Below are 25757 nucleotides of genomic sequence, written 5' to 3'. Positions count from 1 at the left end.
GGCATGTATATTCTGTAGCACACAATTGCCGTTTACTCTCTGGAGGAAAATCTCATTTTCTAAGGGATGCAGAATCTAGATTTATTACAAATGACGAATACTCAAAGTGAGAGGTGTGCGATGTCCTATGCTTTCGACATGTTAAAGAAAGGTGCTAATTTATTTACTTTTAGAAAGGGCTTGTGCGAGTCTCCAAAAGATACCTTATTAGATAGTTTGCTTGTTAAGCAAAGTTTCTATCTCGAATGGTGCCAATAGCCTCATCATGACTGTAATTTCTCTTGCAGGCTAAACAAGCTTGAGTAGTAAAGTATTTGACCATTTTACTTAGTACATTTGGATTTTATTTTTTTTGGCACTTCTTACTTAAACGAGCAAGTTATAGTCCTCTTATCTGACTCTTTCCATTTCTTCCTCGCTACTAACGACTGCAGAATTCCTTGCGTGATCCATGCTTGGTGCATTGCTGCATGCACTGGTGCGCTCTGTGTCAGGAGGAGCACAGAGAGATGAAAGGTCAACTCTCAGAAAATGTTGTCCCGCCAATGAATACGTGTGGTACCCGCTGGGCCGGAGCGTGCTGCTCGGGGCCTTCATGGCCGACTATTGCGCTGGCAGGGGACTCCCGTACGACGCGGTAAGGTTCACCTACGAGGGCACCCAGGTCCCGCAAGCCAAGTCGGCCGAGGATCTCGGCATGGACGACAAGGACGTCATCGACGCCTGGGCCAATCAGCTCGGTGGCTAGGGGCTAGGGCTAGGTCTTTTGCCCGCAACGATGTGCAGCTTGGGGATCAGTCAGCAGTGTGAGTGTGGTCTGCGTGCTTTCGTTGTGTCTATAGCTGAAGTTGAAGTAGGTGGAGAAGAAGAAGTAGAAGGAGGATATGATGGCGGTGATGGGTTTCGACGTACTGCTTGCTTTGAGTTCATGGGCCACGTTCATGGCTGAAAAGTTGCGAGCTTTCTCGTGCCATTTTTCTTGTTTCTCTTTTTTGCGTTTCGCCATTGCCATTGCTGGAGCTTTAATCTCTCCTTTTCTTCATCGCGAGAAAGAAAAGATCAGCTTCCAGTCACTGTCAGAAATGGACAGCGATGGCGCACTTTGTTTACCAGTTTATGTGCAGAGTTATATGCTTTGATCTCCTATCTGGCTGTCAAATTCAAATCTTTCACATGGAATTTGCTCAACTTGAATTCGGTGCCTCCTAAGACGCTCTATATGGAGCGGATTCTCCTCGGAATCATAATAGTAGAACAAAGGAAAGCTAATGAAATTCATAAATAAACCCAAAGATCTCATGAAAAGTTACCACCAACTCTCCCAAATGTAGAGCTTGCTTGATAACTTCACTAAATGCTACCACCAACTCTCCCAGAGAGAGTTTCCAAATGCCAAAACTGTATAATCTTTGTACTATTAACATTCCATCTCTCGCTGAATGTTTCACCCAAACTGGAAATTACACAACTACGGTTGATGTGGATATGAATGCGTTAGGTGTGTTGACATTTTATATCATCTATAAGCGTGTTTTATGTGTTCATCACGTACACAAGAAAATTCATAGAGACTGATAGGTTGACGTAATCTGCTGTGTCCACACTTGACATAGGGACATGTTTGATAATTGTGCATACTTGTAGACGTGCATATTGGGATAACTTTCCAAAAAGTCATAGATGTCCTATACAGTGGCCAAAAAACTTTCTAAATTTGGCCAGCTTAGTCCTAAATTATTTGGTGATTTTCCAATATAATCCATCCACCTGATTTTGGGTGGAGATTACTAACGTAGACACATCTCCTAAAGTCGAGAGTTCTACCGTCTCTCTCTGTCAACTAGAAGTCTAAGACGAGATTATTACATGGCATAGTCGACATTAACTATATCAACGTATCCACAATTTCTGACCAAAAGTAGTTGGAAGAACTACACCAGAAAATTATCAAAATGTTTATAATTAAATTGATTAAATTAAAAAATTTAGAACTAAATTGACATCCATACAATAATTTTAAATTTCTGATATAAGGTTACATATCATGATAGACACTTGACACATTAACAAATTTGATAGCCGTGTTGTATTGTGTGGGCCATTTTATTAGGAGTGTGGTATTCATGTCGACGCATTTATTTAACATATGGTGTTTGGGGTTAACGGAAGGTCTCTTGATTTTTCAATAAGAAAAAAGAGCTTGACCGTCTTATGAAAACTTTTGCTTGGAAAAGAGTTTTCAAATGAGGAATTTATGATCAGGTTGATGATATTAATCAGATTTGCCTTATATACTTTAGCATTTATAATATTCCACACTCAAAATTCAGCTCTAAAATATTTAATTTTTTTAATTCTCAATTTTATCGAATCGAACTTTCATTGGTGGGCGTGACTTCATCTGGCGTCATGCAAATTGTCTTTTCTCTTCATTGCTTCCATGACTAAAAAGTTCTTTCCCCACCATTGTAGAGAACATATTCAAGAGTAGCGTTGACCACCGAGTCATCATCACGAGGGAACTTCTGATTAATTCTTATCACGAATGGCGGCCATTTCGTGTGAAGACATTTTCTAGAGCATTAGTAGGGCCACCATTGGGGATCATACATGTACAAGTAAACTAACTAGTTATGGCTCAAATTGAATATTTGATATCGAGCATGGAATTCTCATAATAATGCTGAGATGCCACGCCTTTTTCACTCTTTCAAAATTATAAGGTGCATCATGTTGTGGTTGTGTACCTCATGAGTACATTGGTAGGTCTATGACGATGAGATCATACATATACGTATCAATCGGGTAATTACGACTTAAATCGAATATTTTATATCATATATCAGACCCTTACAGCGACGTCAATAGGATAAGTTGCGGTGATTGATTGCCTTAAATAACGAGATCATGTTGCAAACTTGCACGCATAGAAAAAGAAGGTCGGCATGGACTTAAACCTACCCCCCTCAAGAATCCACCGGACGTGCACTCCCTACCAAGTCATTGCTTCCTCACCAACCTCGTCTAATCTACGGAGAAAGGAGGGCCCAGGAATTGACCTATTATAATTGCATGTCGACCCGTTCCCACTACTTTGGGGCCCACCCAGGTACCTTTTGGATTTCTTAAATCGAAAAACCGTAAAAATAATCTTTAAATTTCGATTTATTACACAATATCACCTTTAAACTTTTTTAGCACGATAGTTTTAAACTTTTCAGTATATTCAATTTAGTCCTTCAAATTTTGATGTCTATAAATATATATCAATCTCATCCAAATGAGTTTCTAACTTTGGGGTTTCTTAAATCGGAAAACTGTAAAAATAATTTTTAAATCTTGATTTATTGCACAATATCTCCATTAAACTTTTTTAGCATGTTAGTTTTAAACTTTCGATATATTCAATATAATCCTTCAACTTTCGATGTGTATAAATACATATCAATCCCATTCAAATGAGTTCACTCTGTGGTAGATAAGATGGTTAGCGCTTCGCCCTTCAACTGGTAGGGAAGGGGTTCGGAACTTCTCGCTGCGGTCCGTGAGAAGTGGGTCCTTGCGGGTCATCCTGTGTTTATGCCGCTGATTGTATAGCAGTTCCTGAGTCACAAAAAAAAAAAAATCCCATCCAAATGAGTTTCTCATTTTTTAAAGTTAAAATGCTACAATTGATCTCCAAATCTTAACTCAACATGCGATATTATCCTTAGATTTTACTTTTAAATTTGCCAAGGGTTAATATCACGATAAATTCCTAAATTATGCAAATACCAGAATACTTCTTTGTGTCACTAAAAATCTAATATTTATTATCAGTAACGTAAATACCCAATTTTTTCTTATGCTATAAAAAATCCGAAACTTAGATCTATGTGATAAATATATTTTAAATATAACCGAAATAGATTTTATATATATCATACATGTATAAATTTGGATCTTTTTGTGATGTAATATAATGTGAAGTTTTTATAATATTTGCTCATAATGTGATATTCTTAAATTTTCACTTTATTTAGTATAATACCCATTCCCACTACTTTATTATCAGTAACACAAATACTCAATTTTTTTCTTATGTATAAAAAATCCAAAACTTAGATCCATGTGATAAATATGTTAAATAGAACTAAAATAGATTTTATATATCATGCATGTATAAATTTAGATCTTTTTGTGACGTAATATAATGTGAAGTTTTTATAATATTTGCTCATAATGTGATATTCTTAATTTTTCACTTTATTTAATCTAATCTCTCAATTTTAGCCTGAAAAGAACCGAAAATGATCAATGAACATATCCCGACCCCAACTCCTACTTTTAGGCCTCATCCAGACGCTTTTTCCTCTTTTTATCCCGACCGCTTGTCATCACGACAAGGACCAGAACCCGAAGAAGAACCTGAGCAAAAACAGAAGGACACCGAAGCGCCCGATACGTGTCCGAGGGATCCCGTGGCAGACTGGCAGTATCTGCTTTTCCCCGCCACGTGGCGTCAGCCCATTTCTTCTCTGCTCCTCTCTCTCCGGTCCCTTCCCTTTCGAAAAATTTTATGGTTTATGGTGGACGGGATACCTGGGGAAGCAAAAGCGCTCCGGCCCCAGAAACCACGGCAGATAAAGAAGAGAGAGAAAGAAGAGAGGGAAGGAAGGGAGGGAGGGAGGGGTGGCGATTCCAATTCTTGAATCACTGCAGGTTTCAAAAGCGTTCTTGGGGGGTCGATTCGATTCTTTGCTCACCGGCCTCTCCTAATTCCTACCTGTCCACAGCGCGTGTGTGCAAGAGAAAAGAGAGACAGATGGAGCGTGGAGTGTGAACCTGTGCCAGTGCGAATCGTATTCCTCCTGGTTCCCACATAAGGCCCACCACTTTACTTGCAGTTTCTGTCCCATTTTCTCCTTCTCCGTCCCCCATTCCGCCTTCTTGTAAGGGCGACCGTGTCGTTCGCGGAAGATGCAGCGCAATGGCGCGGAGGATCGCCCCCGGAGATCCTCCTTTGGGTCCGAGAATTCCGTCGATGTCGGCAACGGCGACGGCCACGGCGACGGTGACGTGACCCAGGCCAATGGCCACGACGGTGACGGTCATTCTACGGGTGTGTCTCTCTCTGTCTGTCCTTTTGAACCGTTTTGATTTGTTGGTTGCGCGCTTGCCCGCTTCGTGCTTCTCTTTTTGTCTCTTGGTTCGTCCCAAAATGAAGTCTTTGCCGCGCATGAGCGGGTTTGGAGTTGGCGGGGTGCTGCGGTTCGGCGCTGTGCTGTGATCTTTGTTTGTTTTTCCGGAGCGACTTTAGGGGCTACTGTTGTTTTGTGCGCTGAAAGCTGAATCTTTTGGAATGACGATTGTTGCGTTGCCCTTGCGGCGTTGACTAGGTGTTAGGGTTCTCTTGTCTCTGGAATGCGATTGATGGTCTCCTGTGATATATGTTAAAGTGTTTTCATTCGGCTGATCGAGCTGCCGGCCAGCTTGTTGTGTTGATGAACCGAACCCAACTGAGGTGGCTGTAATGTTGACCACACGGTATTGCTTTTGTGAATGGCGAGTGGTCATAGTGGTGGTGACTAAAGCCTTTGGTTCCTTGAAGTGGTTTCATCTATTGGAAATGGTGTCTTGTATGGGAATTTTTTGCCCAGACTTGGTCCATCACGGATAGAGTGAATGGTTACCATTGATGTTTGGGTCACAGAGGGGTCCACATCATCATCGTCAAATGGCTTTGATCACGCAGTCCATAATCAGACCAGTTTAAACACAAGAAGATTCAATGAGTGAGGGGTTGCTTTCTTGACTTGTATTCATGGTCCTTGCTGTTGTCATTAGTGAGAAATGTGATGTTGTTTTCCAAAATGGGTGCTAGTAAATATTTCCCATTACTAGGTTCCCTTCCATGTATTCAAAACAGGAAGATGAGAAAAACCTTTTTGAAATCACTTGCTGTTTGACATGCTCTGAAAAGTCCAAGGCAGTCTCTCCTTTTCAATGAAGGCAGGAAATCTCTTGTCATACGTGCATGTCAAACAAATTGGAAATGTGGCTTTATGCTCTTTTCTGTCAAAGACGCAACATTAGTCGACTTTAAACCATGCAGTTGTCACTGATTCGAGCTAGTTGCCTACAAAAATTTGTTTTACTTATGCCGAGTTTTAGAGATACTTTTTGCTGAACTTGAAGCTCTCAGGAAGTCTTTGCCCCTCCCCTCATGAGCAGTATAAGTTTCTGCTTTTTCATCCTTATTTCCTATGCATTATACATCATTCCTCGTCCCAGAAACTTTCTTTTGTTGATCTATATTTTCTCTATATAGGATCCACCGACACAAGTTCCCCTATTGACAACATGCCTGGGGATGCATCAACTTCTGGAAAGTCAGAATCAGACTCTGCCCATCTTTCAAGAATTGGGCGGTGGAGACAAAACCACAAACTTGGTCTTCTTACGGCTAAATTTTTTTTGATGAAAAAGTTCCTCTGAAAAGAGAAGGTCTCGCTCGGCAATCACATCTGTTGTTCACTTCCTTTTTGAAAATTCTTTTACTATAGTGGTTTACTGTACTGCTGTAGAATAATTATTTGATTATTGTGAGTAAACCTTTCTGAATAGATAATGGCACAGAGTGAAAGAATCTTCATGCTATGAAGCTTAGATCGGTGCAATAATCTATCCAAAACTGCATATTGCAAAGGCAATAGATATGGTCCACCAGATAAATTTTGTCCATTGATGTCTCACATATTTTGAGGAGCGAAACACATGTTTTGTGAGAGCTTGGCTTTTATCGGTTCATTTAAATCACTCTTAACCAAAAACGTACTGTGGCTGGTACACATGTTTGAGTATTTCTAAACCTTGTTATATCAAGCTAGTCTTGGCATCTGCTTTGACATGATGTGCCGTAGACCTAGTATAGGAGGAATCATTCATAGATTCATTTTGTATTTTCTTTTGCAGACTGTTTCCTTTTCTAAAATGGTGTTGTTGCACAGTTTTAATGTTGCTGCAGCTGGATAGGTTTCTTAACATGCCTTGCTCAACTCTTTTATTTGTGCACGATGATTGGTGTTATTTCTTAAACATGGTTTATTTTAATTGTTTGAAATGATTAAAATTTGAAGCATTTGGATTCATGTTACTGATGGTTCCCTGCAGCTTAAATGGTTAAAGCGAGCTGCTCCTGTAGACAGTGATGGGACTGTGCAGTTTGAAGTTCCAGGAGATGTTGCATCGCATAGTCTTAATTTAACTGGAGTTGCTTATAATGGAGCTACTGAAGAACCAGTTCCTGGGGATGTCCCTGATTTACCTCCACTGCAGATTGTTATGCTTATTGTTGGGACCCGGGGAGATGTTCAACCCTTTGTTGCTATAGGAAAACGCTTACAGGTTTGTACATTGCAAGATCTTACTTATTCGTGATGCACTGTATTGCAACCACTGGAGGGCCTTTTATGTTATAGGTGTAGCTCGTGCATTTAAAATCTCTCTCTCTCTCTCTCTCTCATATTTGATTTTGACGTTAAGTTATTCATTTGCAAATCGTTAGTACGGAATCATAGATTTTAGAATTGTTGTAGAGAGAAGAGCTTGACAGATGAAGGCAAGAACATGTTGGGTGCTATTTAGCGAGGTGATTCTTCTGCAAGCTAATTAGTTGATGATTGTTTCAGCCAAAAAGAATTAGTTGATGATTGTGCCATTTATTTAGTTAGTCATGTCCTGATCACGAGTTGATTTATGTTAGCTACTGACAGTTGATGTACAAAAAATATGGCTCAACAGCGTAATGTCGTTTAATCCTAATTGTCAAACTGTCTACATGAACTGTATCATTGAATCGCAATCATTAGATCTTATGCTGATAGCAGATAATATCTGGTTGCAGGAATATGGGCATAGGGTGAGACTGGCGACTCACGTGAATTTCAAAGAATTTGTCTTGACTGCAGGGCTAGAATTCTATCCTTTAGGTGGAGATCCTAAAGTTCTTGCTGGATGTATGTTCCTAGTCTGGCTTGATCCTAAAGTTTTTGTTTAATCCTTATGGAGGTTTTACTTTTGATTATTAAGTCATTTGGTACCAATTTTCTCCCTCCCCTTTTGCTGCAGATATGGTAAAAAACAAAGGTTTCTTGCCTTCAGGACCTTCAGAAATACACATCCAGCGGAATCAAATAAAAAATATCATATTCTCGTTGCTCTCTGCTTGCAGGGAGCCAGATCCTGAAACTCTTGTAAAATTTAATGCCAATGCAATAATTGCCAATCCCCCAGCATATGGTGAGAATTAACTAGATTTCATGATTTTCTTCAAACATGTTTGATAATGTCATTGACTCTAGTTTCAGTTTTAATATGTTTGTTTAGCCAGTCAATGTGATGCTTGTCTTTTGGGTGAGGTCTGGAATTTGAATCATACTTGATAGTATCATCGGCTCTGGTTATAATTTATTTTAATTCTTTAACACACTGAAGCTTGAGTAATCAGCCTATGCATGCTTGTCTTTTGGCTGAATGAGATGTTTGTCCCCTTTATGTTTCAAGTTCTCCGTTAAAGACCAATTGGACTGGAAAAGATTAAAAATAACTATAAGCTGTTTTCTGTTTTGAGATATTTTCTTTTGGAAACACAACACCTGTGTTTTGAAGAGAAAATATTTGTAGGATAGGTCCAGAAATATTCCCTAAGTCTTCTCTTATACATTTTCTTGCAAATGAAAGCAGAAGTTTTGTAAATTTTGTCGAGCTAATGATGAACTTGGTCTCCTTGCTTATGCCACTCTTCCTTTTTATATGTACTATCGATCTAATTACATGGCTTGTAGGATAATAGTTGACCCTAATTATGAGCAATGGGAACTGCTTTTTAACAATGGCAAGTGTAATATTTCAGGGCATACACATGTAGCTGAAGCGCTGAAACTTCCACTTCATGTAGTTTTCACAATGCCATGGACGTAAATTTCCTCTCTGGACTTTTATTACAATTAGTATTTACCATTTGGAATGTGTTTATATATGTTATACATATGATGGTATGATGGGGCGCAACTATCAGCTCAGCTTCTTGCTGTAAACTGAGGGTTCTGTTTGATTTCTCCTTGTCAGGCCTACTAGTGAATTTCCCCATCCTTTATCCCGTGTGAAGCAACCAGTTGGTTACAGAGTAAGTGTAACTGGAATTTTTCTTTGAGCATGCTGCTTGTTGTTATTATGTGTATCTCAATGTGTTTTTGCAGCTGTCATACCAAATTGTAGATGCATTAATTTGGTTGGGTATAAGAGATGTGATCAACGAGTTCAGAAAGAAAAAATTGGGGCTAAGACCTATCACTTATTTACGTGGACCCTATAGCTCTCCTCCCGATGTACCTTATGCGTATATCTGGAGCCCTCACCTAGTCCCCAAACCGAAAGGTAAGGTACTATTAAGCCGTTTAATTCAAAAAGCTAGTTGGGATTCAAATAAATGTAGGGTTAGCATCTTTTGCTGGAGTAAATTTACAATATAAGCAGCAGAAGGTTGAAGGACTAGTCTATATTTTCTGTTTAGAAGTCCTTTTAGGAGTTTTCTTCCACTACCTGCAGATTGGGGACCTAAAATTGATGTCGTCGGATTTTGTTTCCTTGATCTTGCATCAAGTTATCAACCACCAGAATCTCTTGCCAAATGGCTAGAGAAAGGTGAAAAGCCTATCTACATTGGTTTTGGTAGCCTTGTGAGTTCCTCTTTCCAATACATCTGGTCTGTTCTATGTACATTTTAGTTCTGCTTACATGAAAATATATATATATTTATTTTTTTTTATTTTTTTTGGTAAGGACTGCTTACATGAAAATATTGATATCTGTATGAGAAAAGAAGTGTGACAACTTTGTATATTTGCGTTTTGGGGGTTTAATGAATAATGCCTCGTCTCATTTAAAAAAGAAATGTATGAGCTATACCATCATGAAAAATATGTGGTCAGTACATGGAATGATCTACATAGGAGCAATGGATGTGTTACACAGTAATCATTGAGTTACTAGTACAATGAAAGTTAGAAAGAAGAAGAACCTTTTACAGTTGAAAGTACTAGTGATATTATAGAGAGGAATAGAAGTAATGTGTCTATATAAGCATCACAGGGGAAGTGTATTTTGAAAGGATGCACCACTGTGGGGTCTGGGGAGGGTTCTTAAAGTAGAAATAGAAAAGGAAATCTTTGTTTTTGCAATTTGCATCTCGAGTATTCATACAATTTATTGATAACAGCCAGTTCAAGAACCAGAGAAGATGACTGAGATCATAGTTAAAGCTCTAGAAATTACTTGTCAAAGAGGCATCATCAACAAAGGCTGGGGAGGTCTTGGGAACTGTGAGTTGCTTGACTAGTCTTCATGAAGTTTTGTGTATCCTGCAGCTTCTGTTACGATTATTGCTTGTGGAACCATGTGGATACTTCCTTGGTAATTATTTGCTTCTTTCTTCTGCAGCGGCAGAACAAAAGGACTTTGTCTATTTGCTTGATAATTGCCCTCACGACTGGCTTTTCCAGCGCTGCAGTGCTGTGGTATGGACCGAAGTTCCTATTATTGAAATTTATGCTATTTAGTGCAATCCAGAAGTAGGCATGACATACCCATACTTTACCAGGTACATCATGGAGGAGCTGGTACAACTGCTGCCGGTCTTAAAGCTGCGGTATCTACATTTGCTAACTTTGGGGGTTCATGTTGTCTTCTCTCTTTGGAGTAATTTGATTTTTCTCTCTTCTCAACAGTGTCCGACAACAGTTGTGCCTTTCTTTGGGGATCAGCCCTTTTGGGGAGAACGGGTGCATGCAAGGGGGGTGGGTCCAGCGCCAATTCCAGTTGATGAATTCTCTCTTGAAAAGTTGGTTGATGCAATACATTTCATGCTTGATCCAAAGGTATGCAGGCATTGCGATAAAATTTCACATCTTTAAGGATGAGGTCATCTGCTTGTTCAGTTTGTCTAGCTGTCTATCAAATTTGGGTAAGGTCTTTATTTATTCTCCTTACGGTTAAAGCAACTCGCTGCTAATTGCACCATTTTGACTTTGGTGCCTCCAGAAATTCCCTGCAGGACCTGCTTCTATTCCTACTCGTCCAATAATGGGGTCGAATTGTCAATAGAAATCATCAACTGATGACTATGTACATGAATGAACCATGTTTTACTGAAAATGTGTCAGTTCATCTGCAAGAATATCTCTGGTTCCTGCTGTCTGCAATTGGTTGCCGTGACTCCATGTTCTTGACTTGGAATATGTCTGCTCACGGTTGATGTGTTCTGATTCTTATTAGTTTATTTCAGGTGAAAGAGCGTGCAGAAGAAATAGCCAAAGCCATGGAACATGAAGATGGAGTGGAGGGAGCAGTGAAGGCTTTCTACAAACACTTTCCACTCGAAAAGCTCGAGTCAGATCCGGATTCATTGCCTGACCTGCACTCCCATTCAAGTCACCTATCATTAAGTCGATGTTTTGGTTGCGCGTGATTTTCGGATGTCGAGACTCCACGGCTGACCTGTGTGACCCATGTCTGTGATCTTGCGGAAGTTGCAAAATCGTTGTTTTCTTAATTATTGGTAATGCAAATTTTGTAGATCCTACTTATTCTGTGTCGGTATCAGTTCACTTTCTTTGGATGAAATGAGGCATATGTAGACACTGACAATCACTCGTCATTTATATACAGTTATTATTGAGTAACATTTACCAACTCATGTCATTTAGTGTGTGTTTTAGTGTGTGTTTGGTAACGTTTTTGTTAAAAAATTATTTAGGAAACAAAAATAAAAAATTATTTCTGTTTGGAGAACAATTTTTAAACAAACTTATAAAATTTTTTTGTTTCTTTTAATTTTTAATATTTTTATTTATTTTCCTTTATTTTTCCTTCCTTTTGACCGGTCGTCGACCTCGGCCATAACCGGCGACCGGTCAACAAGAGCGGTGGCTCGAGCTCACCTAATTAAGGTGAGGTCGAGCCTCGCCAGGGGTCGGTGATGCTTCGGTGGAGTCGTCAGCCCTTGACCATGGCTGAGGCTGGCCATTAGCCAAAGAAAAAGGAGAAAAAAAGAGAAAAAAATGAGGAGAGAAATTATTTCTTGAAAGTGTTCTAGAAATAAGAAATGAGTTTTTTTCTTGTTTTTATTCTAAATTTGTTCTCGGGAACAAAAAAATATATTTCAAACAAAAACTTAAACAAATGTGTTTCTATTTTTTTCTTGAAAAAAAAAACATGAATTGTGTTCATAAACATGGGCTAGAAACATAAACAAACAGGCACCTAGTTGATAAGCAATAGTGACCATGAGTAAGTATATAAAACAGTTTCGCCGGTTTCTTTCTTCTACTTCTATTTTGCACATCCAGAACTTACAAGAAATATGACTTAACAGCACCTTAACTTGGAGATCGACTCCGAATTTAGATGCCATGAGCAACCTCAAGAGTAGGAGAGTGCACGTGTTTTGGTGTGAGGGAGAGGGAGAAGTTGGAGACAATAGTTCAACCGTGGCCAAATTCTTCCCTAGGCAAACTCGAGTCCTTGGGCCAAATGGCAAGTATAGTTGTGGGTAGGGGTGAGCATCAGTCCAAGGTCAATTCCGAACCAACTGGACTAGCCCAACCTCGCCAATCATAGTCCGGTTCTTAGAGCGATTGGATCAGTCATTAGTTCTAAAATTTTTGGATCAATACTGTTATTGACACCTAAAGTTTTGAGGTTGATTTAAGAAAAAAAAAACACATGGCATATAGTTTAAAAACATTTTATTTTCATTTTGTTTTAGGCCGCTGGTGAAGGGAAGATTTTTCACATATTCCGTTCAAGTTTTCATATTTTTAGGCAATATACACCAAAGCATGTATTTTTGAGCAAAAAAGAAAATTTTGGATAGAATATGTGAAAAATATAAAAGAGAATATTACGTGTGGTGCAATGATATATTCAGAAAATTATGCACGAGTAAAATTGGAAACAAAATACGCTTTAAAGATTTAAATTTTTTCCTTATAAAAGGTGTTGTGGATGTACGAATGAGTGGGGAGGATTTCGGAATTTTTGAGAGAAAATACGGGTGCGTTTGGCACCAGCTTTGCCAAGTACCTTTGGGTACCCAAAGCCCATTTGCCCAAATATTGGGTGTTTGGGAAAAAAATTTACACTTGCCTTGAAGAAATGCTGACCTCCCCAAAGCTGAAAGCCCAAGGCAGGTGAAGGGTGCCTTGGGCTTTCACTTTCTCAAGCATACAAGACTGTCACTTTTTTTTTTATTTTCTTCCAAAAATATCCTCGGCTACTCTCGATTTTTCCGGTTTTGCCCTCGTTGTTGTCTTGTTCATCTTCTTCTCCGTTAGGCCGACGATGTGTTCCTCGGGCGTGAGTGAGTGGCCGCCGACGGCTCGGCATGGTTGCGGTGGCCTGAGGCGAGCCGTCGCCGGAGTGGTGCGACCGCCGCCTGTCGGGTCGCGGCGATCATTGTGGGTCGCGGCGAGGTTTAGGTCGCGACCTTGCCGCGACCCAGATCCGAGGGCGGCGAGGTCCTCTCGCGACCTCGCCGCCCCATCTTGGTCACGGCGGTTGCCGGAGGTCGCGCGACCTCGCCGCGACCCCATCCGGGCGGCGCGGTCGCGGACCCGGCCGCGACCCAGATCCGGGGCCGCAAGGTCGCGGGGACCCGCCGCCCCAGATCTGGGTCGCGGCGGGGTCGCCCGACGTGCGGAGACCCTCGCCGAAGCTTTTCAGTGGTCGCCCGACGTCCGGCGACCCTCCGTGATGGTCTTCAGTGGTCGCCCGACGTCCGGCGACCCTTGCCGGTGGTCTTCAATGGTCGCCCGACGTCCGGCGACCCTCGCCGGTGGTCTTCAGTGGACGTCCGGCGGCCACTTGCCCTTCCCGGCCATCTGCCCTTCCGGTCAATTTTTTATTTATTTTTCTTTTGATAAATTTTTTTTATCACCAAAGCACTTTGCAAATATAATTCCTCCAAACACTATTTTGCACAAAAATACTTCAAATGAGCTTTCAAACTACAATTTTACCAAACACACTTTGCATTTGAAAAATACATTAAACTCAGTGCTGCATTTGCTAAGGCTTTCCCAAAAGCGTTCCCAAACGCACCCTACGTGAGGAGGTTTTAGGTTTTTTGAGGTTTGAAGCTGAAATTCAAAAAAAAATCTTTTCGGTCAGGTGAACCCACGTCCGAAAAGCAGGGAGAGAGACAAAACAGGTGAGTGCGAAAGAAAAAAGAATAAAAAGAAGAAAAGCAGGGTGCTGTTCATCTTCTTCTTCCGGCAGCCGGCCACCGCTCCCTCCGCCCGAGATCCAGCCACGACGCCGCGCCGCCGCACCCCTGCGCCGTCGCCACCCCGCCGCCCACGCCGCGTCTCCGCCTCTACGCGACTCCACCGGTATCCCGATCTGCCCACTCGAGAGCCCCGACGACCGCAGATCCGAGCCGGTCGTCGCTCCGCCGCCGAGCGAGCCCCCGCACCGGCCCGCATCTCCTCTGTTGCTCGTGCCGCGCCACCACCAGGGTTCCCCTCGTCCGAGCAGCTACGCTGACCGCCACTTGACTCCTCGCGACGAATCGACGCCTGCCCCATCAACGGCAACTCAATCTAATGAAACTCTAGGCGTCCTGAACGACAATCAAAGCCGTCCTCGCCTCAAGCGCGCATCTTGACTACCCTTGCGGAAGTTCCTGCAGATCCATGGTGCTGCACCAGTGATTCAGTAATCCTGTCCACCTCAGCCTCTGCCTTAACAGATTAGTGGCTCTAGAGAACACCGGCAGTCGCTTTGGCGTGTCGCAGTCCGCTGGTGAGTTGCCCGGAGGATTCCAGTTTGCTGCAATGCTTCTTGCAACAAGTTCCCAGCAACTCTGGTGAACATCCAGCGAACACCGTCATCACCGAGCTTCAACACCAAGATTCTGCCGTCTACCAGCCTACACCGCACGATGATCTGCCGTTACCGTTGCTGATCTTTCACCTTGTTGTGGAGCTGTTTCTCTGTTTCGCAGGTTATCAATCATTAACAAACCACTCCGAGGCTCCCACTGTCGCTGCCATGCCTCAATATCATGGGCCGAGCACTGCCCTCGCCGTAAATCCCTAAGCCGTGACCGAGTTGTTATCCCATGGCGTCCCCATCCAGACGTGAAGCCGCTGCTCACCTTAGCTCAATGCCAAACCCATATCCTCCCGGTGGAAGTAGACGTCTCGTCCCTACCGTTTGCCGCCTCGGCCTGCCCCAGCGTTGAAGTTCCAGCGAACGCACGGATTAGCTCTTGCAGTTTTCGGGCACGAAGCTTATCATCCCAACGCCACGAGCAACCCCGACGACGCTCAATTCTGACGGCACACAGAGAGAGGTCGGCAAACTTTATTCTCAAGAGCACATAGAGATACACGTGAGTCAGGAAACAAAGAGGAGAAGTCCTGCACATGGACCAAGAGAAATCGTGAGTGCAGAACTTGAATAATGCTCACGGCCAAAACAGGGAGATAGGGAGAACACACGTCTTCTGCCACAAAGAAGATGGCCACTTTCTGATCACGTGGATAGGGAGAAGAAAAGGCTCGGGGAATTTCACCACAAATCTTCCTCCGTCTAAATCTCTTGTAGCGTGTCCAATGAAGTTCCAGCGGTGAACTATCACACATTGAGAATCCAGTCCAGTGTTGACGAGATCCGGAGCCACCTCGTGAACTATCACAGCTCGCCATCGCAGGGTTAACCCACAAGTCCGCTAACCGCTGCTCGCCGTCCCGAAGAACCTGTTACCACTCGACACCGTCCCGACGAGTTGTTGCTGCCCATGATCGCTATCCCACAACATCAACAACGCAATGAGCTGCCGTGTCCCTCCTCGGCGAAGTCCGATCAGATCTAAGCCCCATTGATGAAGCCTGGATTTCCTTGAGACAAACCAAGCACATTGACGCCAGCAATTTTCCCCCGAGACGCTTGCAGTTTCCTGCTGAACCCCCGCTCAGCACAGAGACGTGAAGGGAACACGACACATGCAGGACGGGACGGACACATATACGTGGACGTAGCAGAGGGTCTTAGTGGACAAGAGACGGCCGTGAAGAGGATTGCACGGAAAAAGGCTCGCGGACGATCGTGAGGACTTCGGGCACACCAACAAAAATCCTGCCTTATCTCATCGAATTCTTACCGCAAGCCCCTCCGCGGACGACTGCCATCCACCGCCCTGTTGCCCCGATTGCGATCCCTATCCGATTGCACAAAGTCCACATTTGGAAGCCAATATTCGGATTAGGTAAAATTTTTATCTAATTTGATTTCCGAATATTCCGTTTCTTTATTTAAAATATCTCGATGTGCATGATCGAGGTGCATGATATATAGTTATATTTGCAATTCGAGTTGCCTCTCAAATTAGAGATTGACAGTCCGATTTTTGCGCCTGAAATCCGACTCACAATCCCTTGCAAAAATCGACAATCCAATCTCAAACTCGAGATTCGATTCGTGATTTATTTTGGAAATTGGCCAACCCAATCTCATGCGCGAGATATGATTCGTCAATTTGTGAATATCAATCATATCTTATCTGATTTGCTGTCATGTTGGTTGAATCAATTTTTTTTTTTTGGTAAGTGAATCAATTTTTTTTTGTAAAGGGAAAAATCCAAAAAAAATTTTGAATTAGGATTGGGTTGGTTTTAGAATATCTCTTGTTATCTTGCATATTTAGAGTAGGGATTCTATTTCGAATTTGTTTAAAAATAAATAAAAAATAAAAATGCATGCATTTAGGATGTTAGTTTTAAATTTGAATTGTACGTTTAATTATTAATATTTGGCAATTTTTAAGTTCGAATTTCATAAAAGAAAAAGAAAAAAAATTAGAATTAGGGCATTTTTTGCACGTTATTGCATATTAGGGTAGATTACATACTTAATAAGAAAATAAAAATCATGTGCACGTCATATAGAATTAGGTTCATAAAATGCATGATTGTTCATTCAATTAGAAATTGCCTGTCATTAGAATTAGGTCATTTAGTTAATATTGCATTGCATATTGCATGATTTTCATTAATTAAGTGAAAAAAAAAAGAAATTGCGTTTTAATTAGAAACCATATCTAGAATTATTGATGTGAATTTTAATTTAACATTGCAGATACTTTCGTTGCTTTGAGGCAAGTCCTGCAATTTATTTTCTGCTTTACTTGGGTGTTAAATTGGCGGTTTGCGTACCCGTATGACCACCTCACATATTAGGAAAATAGATTTAAAATCAATCCAAACTGCTTGCTAAACATTTTTCAAAATAAAAAGAAATGTATTGAAAGGGCGTTAGAGAATTCTAGCGTAACCAAGTCCCCGTCCCATAGTCTCTAGTTCATAGGAGTAAAATAATTCTTCTGTTATTTTACTTGGGTTTCTAATTGACCCACCAAAGATAGATTAGTGGCGACTCCTGATTGAAAATCAATTGCATGTTAAGAACTTGAACATAAGTCGCAAATTGGTATGAGCTTGGGAGAGCCCGAGTTAAGTCTAGGCTTAACAATCCATTAGCCAAACCCTAGGTGGTTCACACCCGAAAAATTGGTCGCGACAACTGTGCTGTCTTCAGTTTTGAGAGTTCGGGGTAATTATGTATATATATAAAATATTATTTATAATTTTTTTATAAAAAACCTTAAAATAAACAGCATCAATAACATTAAACAGTTCTTTAATGATGAATTCAAGTAATTTTACATTATTTTTTGATAACTTAGATTTTTAACGCCTTTTACAGCATTTATAATTTATGACTCATCTCATTGGTGGTCGCGTGGTTTGCACTCAATCCCTCTACTGAAAGGGAGCGAGTTCAAATTCCCACGGTCTCTTGTGCGACTCACTGCAGTTCGGTGGAAGGTGGGTTCTCTCGGGTCATCCGGATTTATGCCGCCGCCGGCGTACGACGGTTCTGGGTCACAAAAAAAAAAATAGTCATAATTTACGAAGGAGGAAAATGTTTTTGTGAAAAGTCTTCACGGCATCCAAAAATGAGGTTCGGGGGAGGTGGGTTCTCTCGGGTCGCCCCAGATTTATGCCATCGGCCGACTGTACGATGGTTCCTGGGTCACAAAAAAAAATAGTCATAATTTACGAAAGAGGAAAATGTTTTTGTGAAAAGTCCTCACAGCATTCAAAAATATGGTCCGGGAGGTGGGTTCTCTCGGGTCGCCCTGATTTATGCCGTCGGCCGACAGCTATATGACGGTTCCCGAGTCGAAAAAAAAATCATAATTTACGAAGGAGGAAAATGTTTTTGTGAAAAATCCTCACAGCATCCAAAAATTTATAAACAACTCTTTATGACAACCTCTTCTAGTATCCATTCTCTTTTATTTTATCTGTCATTTAGTCTTTAATTTGCCAAAATCGAAAGAAACAACTTCTCTACTTGCTGCTCGACACTCGCCTCGCTCGCTTTGGGTCACTCATGCCGCTCGTCGCTCGATGCTCGCTTGGCTTGTTGAGGCTCGATGCTCGCTTGGCTTGTTGCTCTCCGCTCAACATTTGATGTTCATTCTGTTCGACGCTCACCCTATTTGACCCTTATCGCTTGCATTTCTTAGCCGACATTGCTACTCATCGAACTCATTAAGTTGGTATGATCCTTGGTTGCTATTTCAAGGAGTACAAAAAATAAAAAAATAAAATTATCGGCGGTCTTGGATTGATCTTGAAACCGGATCGAACCCATTGAGTCATCCAGTTTTCAATCATTTTTTTAAAGAGTACAAGAAAAGAAATAAAACCACCGTCGTGGTAGCTGTAATGGTTTGGGCTTTCTCTCCCTCACGAAGGGGAGGAGTTCGAATCTCCTCACCGTCGCTTAGGGTCTTAGGTGGGACACCGGGATGGTGGGTTATCTCGCTCACATGTCGCCCAGGAGTTTATTCGGCGCCGGCTGTACAAGGTTTGGGTCACAAAAAAAAAAAAAAAAAAAAAAAAAATTATCAGTTGATTCCGAGTTGACACTAGAACCTGGATCGAGTCCATTGGGTCAGTCCGGGTCTTTAGGCCCTAAGCTCAATAAAGTCGGTTCTCAGTCCCAAAAATCGTGCTTGAAGTTGAAGGCATCCGGTCCCCACAAAGCCGGATCTATGTGCAATGGGGAAACCTCAATCCAAAGGTTCACACCCTTTGGAACATGGACTTCTCTGAACTTTTATGTCTGCTAATGCCTTCCTCAGATCTCCATGGTCAGCTGCAAATTGCAAGTATAGATTGCAAAAGGCTCGAACCATGTGAGAAAGTTCATCAAGGGCGACCATAAGAGCAGGACGTTAACTACCGTTTCATTTTTACAATCGTTTCGGCATCTGGGATCGCACTGCTCCCACAAACTTGAAAGACTCCTTCTTGGAAGCGGATTGCCGTTCTTGATTCGAAGCTGACGGCAGGAGGCACTAGTTGACCGCAACTGCAATGGTTTCAGATCCTGCAAAAAAGACGTTCCTGCAGTTTTCGATTATAATCCGGTCGATGGCCTCTTTGCTTAGCTTGCTGTTTCTAGCGCCCTCGACAATCATTTTAAGTAGATCCTGTTCGAATGACTTGCTTCTCTCTCTGTCATCACTTTGCTGTATCAAAACGCGCACCTCTTATCCCCAGTGGCCACTTTTCTCTTTTGCTCTTGGTGTTAAGGTGTGTACGCAACAAAAAGAAGCACAGGACTAGTTATCACCCCGGCGCAGAATTAGAGAACTAAAATTTATCCCTCAGAAGACAATTTCGCAGAAGCTTAATAAACTGTAGTCTTACGATCCACAAGTGTACCTTGTTCCGAGAACTGTAGCAGACAGTCCTTTCTCAGAGAGCGCCTCTTCGAGTTTTCTAATCTTGGAGAAAGGAAGTTTTCATGTGAGTGCTTCCGAAACAGGCCTTTGAGATGACATCCCCAGAGAAGCTATAAATGTAACAGTCGATCTTTACGTCCACAGTTCAACCTTCAGCTTCAATCCTACTTTGTGCAGGACTCAATCAGTAAACTAGCAGATTCGGATCACCTATAACATCTATATGTCAATCTTTATGACCACCATAGCCTCTCCAACAAGTTCAGAAACTGGGTAAATTCTACGTTTTCCATTGTAGCAACACTTAAGAGGGACTGGACTGTCTATTTTGCTTGTGGAAGGAGCATTTCCAGAGAAGCTATTCGTGTAATCATCAATCTTTATGACCGCAGTTCCACCTTCAGCTTCAATCCTACTTGTCCAGGACTCAATCAGTGAACTTGCAGATTGGGCTCGCCTATAATATATATATGTCAATCTTTATGTCCACCACCGCCCCTCCAACAAGTTTGGAAACTGGGTAAATTCCATGTTCATTGTAGCAACACTTCAGAGTGACTGGACTATCCATTTTGCTAGGGGAAGGAGCATCGTGATCTAAATAATGATGGGGTGATCAGAGGATTAGAACAGAGGAAAAACTAATGCGAATGCAAACGAAAGAGGGCTTGCTCCAATCATAAGCAGACTTTTAAATGTTCGATGTCTCTGATTTCAGTAGTTGCTTGATCTTTGACATGACTTAATTTCTTACTCTCTATACGGTAGCATAATGGAGAAAGTGCTTCTACCCCTCGTGATACATGGACATCGAGTGGCCATATTTCTGGTACATTCCTATTGTTAGGGGGAATATTGGGAGGTTGTTGATCACTATAAAGGACCAGCTTCTACTAATGCTATACGTATGTTGTTGATGCATCTAGATTGTCAAGTGACTAGGTTAATGGGATTCTCGCATACTTTAGAAGAGATGACTGTCAGTGGGACTTGGAAACTTACTGCATTGTCTATTCCACTGCCGAAACAAGGGAAATATATAGTACCCACAAAATTGTGGGAAAGGAAGTACCACCAAGGCAAGGCTTGCTTCCTTTCGGTTGTGCTTGCTTTCTTGAAGTCCCTAATATTTCCGAGCAGAAATGATGGCAGTGGTCCGTTAATACCCTCCTTCCTCACAAATGACCTGAGCCTCTCCAGTTTCACCACAGCCACACAGGACACAATTGGTAATAATCCTAAAGCACCTGCCACTGCAACTGTCATCTACATTCCAAGAAAGTTTTCCTCCATGGCCTGGCTATGATGTCTGTGGTTACTCTTTTAAGTGACAAGTATGAAGTGTGGTGTTCTTTACTAGTGATGCTGATTTATATAGAGCAAGAAGTCAAATTAAAATTCATGGCGAAGGACCAAACCAGTATAAAAAACCTAGGAGACTAGGTTGATACCTGGGACTGCTTAGGTTGATTTGCATCTATGTTGTCATTGATGCCTACACATGTTAGAGCATCTTTTAGACCAATCTTTAGCAGTATCTGTCTTAAGAAAGTAGAATATATGATATGGTGCACTAGTCTATTGATTGGTCAGTCATGGTTCAATTAGACTAGAAGAACGAGGCAACTGTACTAGCAGGTTCAGCTTCAGCTTTAACTGTTTCTTTTGGATTCTCAGATTTAATTGAAAGCAAAATAACATCCCATTGAACTTACCAAAAAAAAAAAAAAATAACATCCCATTGCCCTTACCAAACAAAAAATAACATCCCATTGCTCTCATTGTGCACTACTCATTTCTTTTGTCCTTGATAATCTCCTATACATTATATACTTGAGAAGTGGTAGTATTGTAATGGCACATGCAGCAGGTATGCTTTGCACAAAAGATGTAATCAAATCATGCTCAAGAGTGTAATATAGTATTGCCGAATAAATCGCGAACTTCTCAACTGAAGGTTTGGCATGCACTTCCTTTAAAAGACCCAAAGAATCTAGATCAGAGAACTTCAGTTATAATTTGTTTGATCTTGTCCATTAGTTGAGCTACCAAGTGTTTGAGTAGTTGGAGTGAAAGTATGAGGAGGCCGGTCAAGCAGGGACATATGGCGTACTCTTCTTTTAGCTGTGATTGTCTGACGAATACTTAGAGACAAGAACCTCAGACTCAAAATAGTGACTTTATAAGAAAAGAAAAGAAGAAAAAAATAAGAGTCACCGAACAGGATAGATGTAACATCCCGGGTCCTACTTGTGTGATATTGTCCGCTTTGGACACTGAGTCCTCACGGTTTTAAAACGCGTCACGCTAGTTTAAGGGAACCCAAGCCTTATATACAAGGCCCATGACCCCTCCCTAAGCGATGTGGGACAAGAGGGAGAGGGATCCCTTCCCCTTCCCTTGCGCGCGTCCGAGGGACAAGAGGGAGAGGGATCCCTTCCCCTTCCCTTGCGCGCGTCCGAGGACCGGAGGCGCAGACGCACCGCCATCCCTCCTCCCCGCGCACCGCCGCTCGGGTCGTCACACTCTCCCCCCCTTGGGAGCACAGCGTCCTCGCTGTGGCCCCACATGCTGTCGGGAGTCGGCTCTGATATCATTTGTAACATCCCGGGTCCCACTTGTGTGATATTATCCGCTTTGGACACTGAGTCCGGGTCCCACTTGTGTGATATTATCCGCTTTGGACACTGAGTCCTCACGATTTTAAAACGCGTCACGCAAGTTTAAGGGAACCCAAGCCTTATATACAAGGCCCATGACCCTCCTAAGCGATGTGGGACAAGAGGGAGGGATCCTTCCCCTTCCCCTTGCGCGCGTCCGAGGACCGGGAGGCGCGGACGCACCGCCATCCCTCCTCCCCGCGCACCGCCGCTCGGGCCGTCACACTCTCCCCCTTGGGAGCACGGGCGTTCTTTGTGGCCCCACACGCTGTCGGGAGTCGGCTCCGATACCATTTGTAACATCCCGGGTCCCACTTGTGTGATATTGTCCGCTTTGGACACTAAGTGCTCACGGTTTTAAAACGTGTCACGCAAGTTTAAGGGAACCCAAGCCTTATATACAAGGCCCATGACCCCTCCCTAAGCGATGTGGGACAAGAGGAGAGGAATCCCTTCCCCCTTCCCTTGCGCGTCCAGGGACCGGAGGCGCGGGACGCACCGCCATCCCTCCTCCCCGCGCACCGCTCGGTCGTCACACTCTCCCCCCCTTGGGAGCATAGCGTCCTCACTGTGGCCCCACACGCTATCGGGAGTCGGCTCTGATACCATTTGTAACATCCCGGGTCCCACTTGTGTGATATTGTCCGCTTTGGACACTGAGTCCTCACGGTTTTAAAACGCGTCACGCAAGTTTAAGGGAACCCAAGTCTTATATACAAGGCCCATGACCCCTCCCTAAGCGATGTGGGACAAGAGGGAGAGGATCCCTTCCCCTTCCCTTAACGCGCGTCCGAGGATTGGAGGCGCGACGCACCGCCATCCCTCCTCCCCGCACCGCCGCTCGGGTCGTCACACTCTCCCCCTTGGGAGCACTAGCGTCCTCGCTGTGGCCCCACACGCTGTCGGGAGTCGGCTTTGATACCATTTGTAACATCCCGGGTCCCACTTGTGTGATATTGTCCGCTTTGGACACTAAATCCTCACGGTTTTAAAACGCGTCACGCAAGTTTAAGGGAACCCAAGCTTTATATACAAGGCCCATGACCCCTCCCTAAGCGATGTGGGACAAGAGGGAGAGGAATCCCTTCCCCTTCCCTTGCGCGCGTCCGAGGACCGGAGGCGCGGACGCACCGCCATCCCTCCTCCCCGCGCACCGCCGCTCGGGTCGTCACAATAGATGGCAGATGTCTTTTGGTAATCATTGCTAATCACAGTGTTAGTTCTTAGAGATGAATCATCTTATTCTGGTATGTATCCTAGCACAGTAAAAAGCCTCATACATTTCAAAGTGTTCTGAGTTTGATAAAGATGGATGTTCATAGGAAGTGTTCAGCTTGTTAAAAAAATAGTATAGTAGTAAGAAGTATTAACACATCATTAGAATTATTTTTGATTATTACAACATTGTACAAGAAGATGGTGGATCTTAGTTCTGACAAAGTGATGCTGTATAATTCATCTTGTAAAAAGCTCTCTGCAAACGGGCATGCAACATATATACACCTCCTCCTTGTTGACTGATCAATAGAGCTTAGCTCATTCGTAAAGAAAAATGATCACCTCCAGAATTGAAACTTTGCATATTCAATCTGCAATTCTGATTTCTTTTTGCATTTAAAAACCCAATTTATTAGAGAAGTATCATTCCAAAAGACATGGGAATGAATTGAAGAGTTGATATTTATGCTAGATGACGGTCTTAAAAACACATGCAGTGTCGGTATCATCATCATCCGTCAATATCTATCATCACCATCATCAGTCATTGGTATAACTATGTCAATCATTCATCGATACTATATCAGTATCAATTAATCTTCAATCTCTCGTGATGCCTTTTGTCTACAAAAGATGCCCTAAAAGAAGTGCCCCATCTCTTACTCATCAGTCCCCTCCTTTTCCTTCTTCTGTATTCGTTTTTTAAATTTGAAATGAGAAGTTCTATCTTAAAGCACATCAAGCATTTGACCTTCAATCAAAATTAGTAAGATTAAGATCATGTCAGTATAACCCCAAGGATTGGAAACTCATCAGAAAAGATTCCAAAATTCTGACGTCGTGTTGTCAAATAACACTAAATCAGAAACTGGGTCTATGAAGTTTTTAATATCCACTTATGTCAATAAATTATTGCGGCGTAAAAAGAAAATCGCATAGAAGGGAAAAGCACAATAAATTGAAGGAACATGAGCCAACTTGAAGGATGAGTACTCCGGATAGGCAGACTGAATTGACTTGCAAGAACTTGCTTTGACAGAAAAAGAGAAATGTTACTTTGATTATATAGTTTTTGAGAAGCGAATATCAAATTCCATATGCATAGGCTTAGAACCCAGATATCCTGATCAATTAACCAGCTTCAAATAATGATTCAAATTCCTTGTAGATAAATGAATACAATATTACTTTGAAGTACAGATAAAGGGAGAAAAACAATTCAAAGCTCTTGCTACTTACAAACAGAACAAAGCTTTATTAGTCAAAAGGAATGGTAAATTCTTTCTTCACTGGAAAGAGCATAATGATGTGATTAAAGAAGAATTCACTTTGAATTCAGTTGTTGGACTTCATGGCACGTTGAGCTTTGTCTGCATTTGTTTTGGCAGACTGTTTTGCATCTTCAACTTTGCCCAGCACAGTCTCTTTGGCCTTTTGGGCCGTCCCTTTAGCTGAATCCCATGCATTCTGCACAGTTTGCTTTGCTTTGTCGGTGACATCATGCGTCGCTTCTGATACGTTGGACACAATGTCCTTTGACTTCTGATTCGCCTGAATTAAGTTTTCCAAATAAAGCACATCAATTAGATTAACAGAAATGCCTAGGTAAGCATAATGTATATGTAAAGCTTACATCTTCAGTCATGGAGGCAGCTCTATTTTAATGTTTTCACCGGCCTCTGCTGCTTTGTCCACTCCTTGTTTTACTGTCTCTGCAGATGCCTCTTGATGCGAACTTGCCTGCAAAAATATTGACATGGGTTAAATTAGTGTTCTATTTTCGTATGTATAATTGACCATCTGAATTGTATCAGTATATGCGATGGCTCGTGAAAGTATTTACTGTAAAAACATGACTTCGGTAACCTGAAATTTCACATATCTTACAGCATCATTTTCTTTGGTCTTCCTAGAACCGAGACTACAACGCATGCGGCATTACAAAGGCTTACTTGAATGGACCTTCGGCTGGCGGGCAGAAAAACCATATTGTTTCTCCTGGTGGAATTTCTTCTTGC

General features: G+C 42.2%; 2 protein-coding genes across 4 annotated transcripts in view; both read left to right on the top strand.

Annotated features, from left to right (window-relative positions):
• Positions 1 to 25757, top strand: part of LOC104426635 (sterol 3-beta-glucosyltransferase UGT80A2) — a 98038-nt gene that overhangs the window by 26284 nt on the left and 45997 nt on the right. Inside the window, exons 3-14 of one of the 3 annotated variants that reach the window (XM_039306233.1) lie at positions 7153 to 7386; positions 7886 to 7997; positions 8110 to 8280; positions 8894 to 8957; positions 9109 to 9166; positions 9240 to 9417; positions 9589 to 9719; positions 10259 to 10361; positions 10480 to 10556; positions 10640 to 10687; positions 10767 to 10916; positions 11324 to 11683. The exons of 1 other annotated variant lie outside the window; for it this stretch is intronic. In XM_039306233.1, the coding sequence (XP_039162167.1) occupies positions 7153 to 7386; positions 7886 to 7997; positions 8110 to 8280; positions 8894 to 8957; positions 9109 to 9166; positions 9240 to 9417; positions 9589 to 9719; positions 10259 to 10361; positions 10480 to 10556; positions 10640 to 10687; positions 10767 to 10916; positions 11324 to 11506 (1509 nt within the window). In that variant the 3' untranslated portion in view covers positions 11507 to 11683. Of the gene's footprint in view, positions 1 to 7152; positions 7387 to 7885; positions 7998 to 8109; positions 8281 to 8893; positions 8958 to 9108; positions 9167 to 9239; positions 9418 to 9588; positions 9720 to 10258; positions 10362 to 10479; positions 10557 to 10639; positions 10688 to 10766; positions 10917 to 11323; positions 11684 to 25757 lie in introns of those variants that run through there. One more of the 3 variants, XM_039306232.1, reaches the window with a different exon arrangement.
• On the top strand, positions 4886 to 6492 carry LOC120290303. Its single transcript, XM_039306237.1, has 2 exons — positions 4886 to 5101; positions 6311 to 6492. The coding sequence occupies exons 1-2, from the start codon at positions 4960 to 4962 to the stop codon at positions 6475 to 6477; spliced, it is 309 nt and encodes a 102-aa protein (XP_039162171.1). The 5' UTR covers positions 4886 to 4959; the 3' UTR covers positions 6478 to 6492.

This window comes from Eucalyptus grandis, chromosome 2 (assembly GCF_016545825.1).
Source record: "Eucalyptus grandis isolate ANBG69807.140 chromosome 2, ASM1654582v1, whole genome shotgun sequence".
Taxonomy (NCBI): Eukaryota; Viridiplantae; Streptophyta; class Magnoliopsida; order Myrtales; family Myrtaceae; genus Eucalyptus; species Eucalyptus grandis.
This window is presented reverse-complemented; position numbering and strand designations above follow the sequence as displayed.

Bases quoted from the DNA above. Each gene is read 5' to 3' on its own strand.
- LOC120290303 (XM_039306237.1), top strand. From the start codon at position 4,960: ATGCAGCGCAATGGCGCGGAGGATCGCCCCCGGAGATCCTCCTTTGGG. The intron at 5,102-6,310 runs GTGTGTCTCTCT...TTCTCTATATAG, and splicing joins CGGTGACGGTCATTCTACGG to GATCCACCGACACAAGTTCC.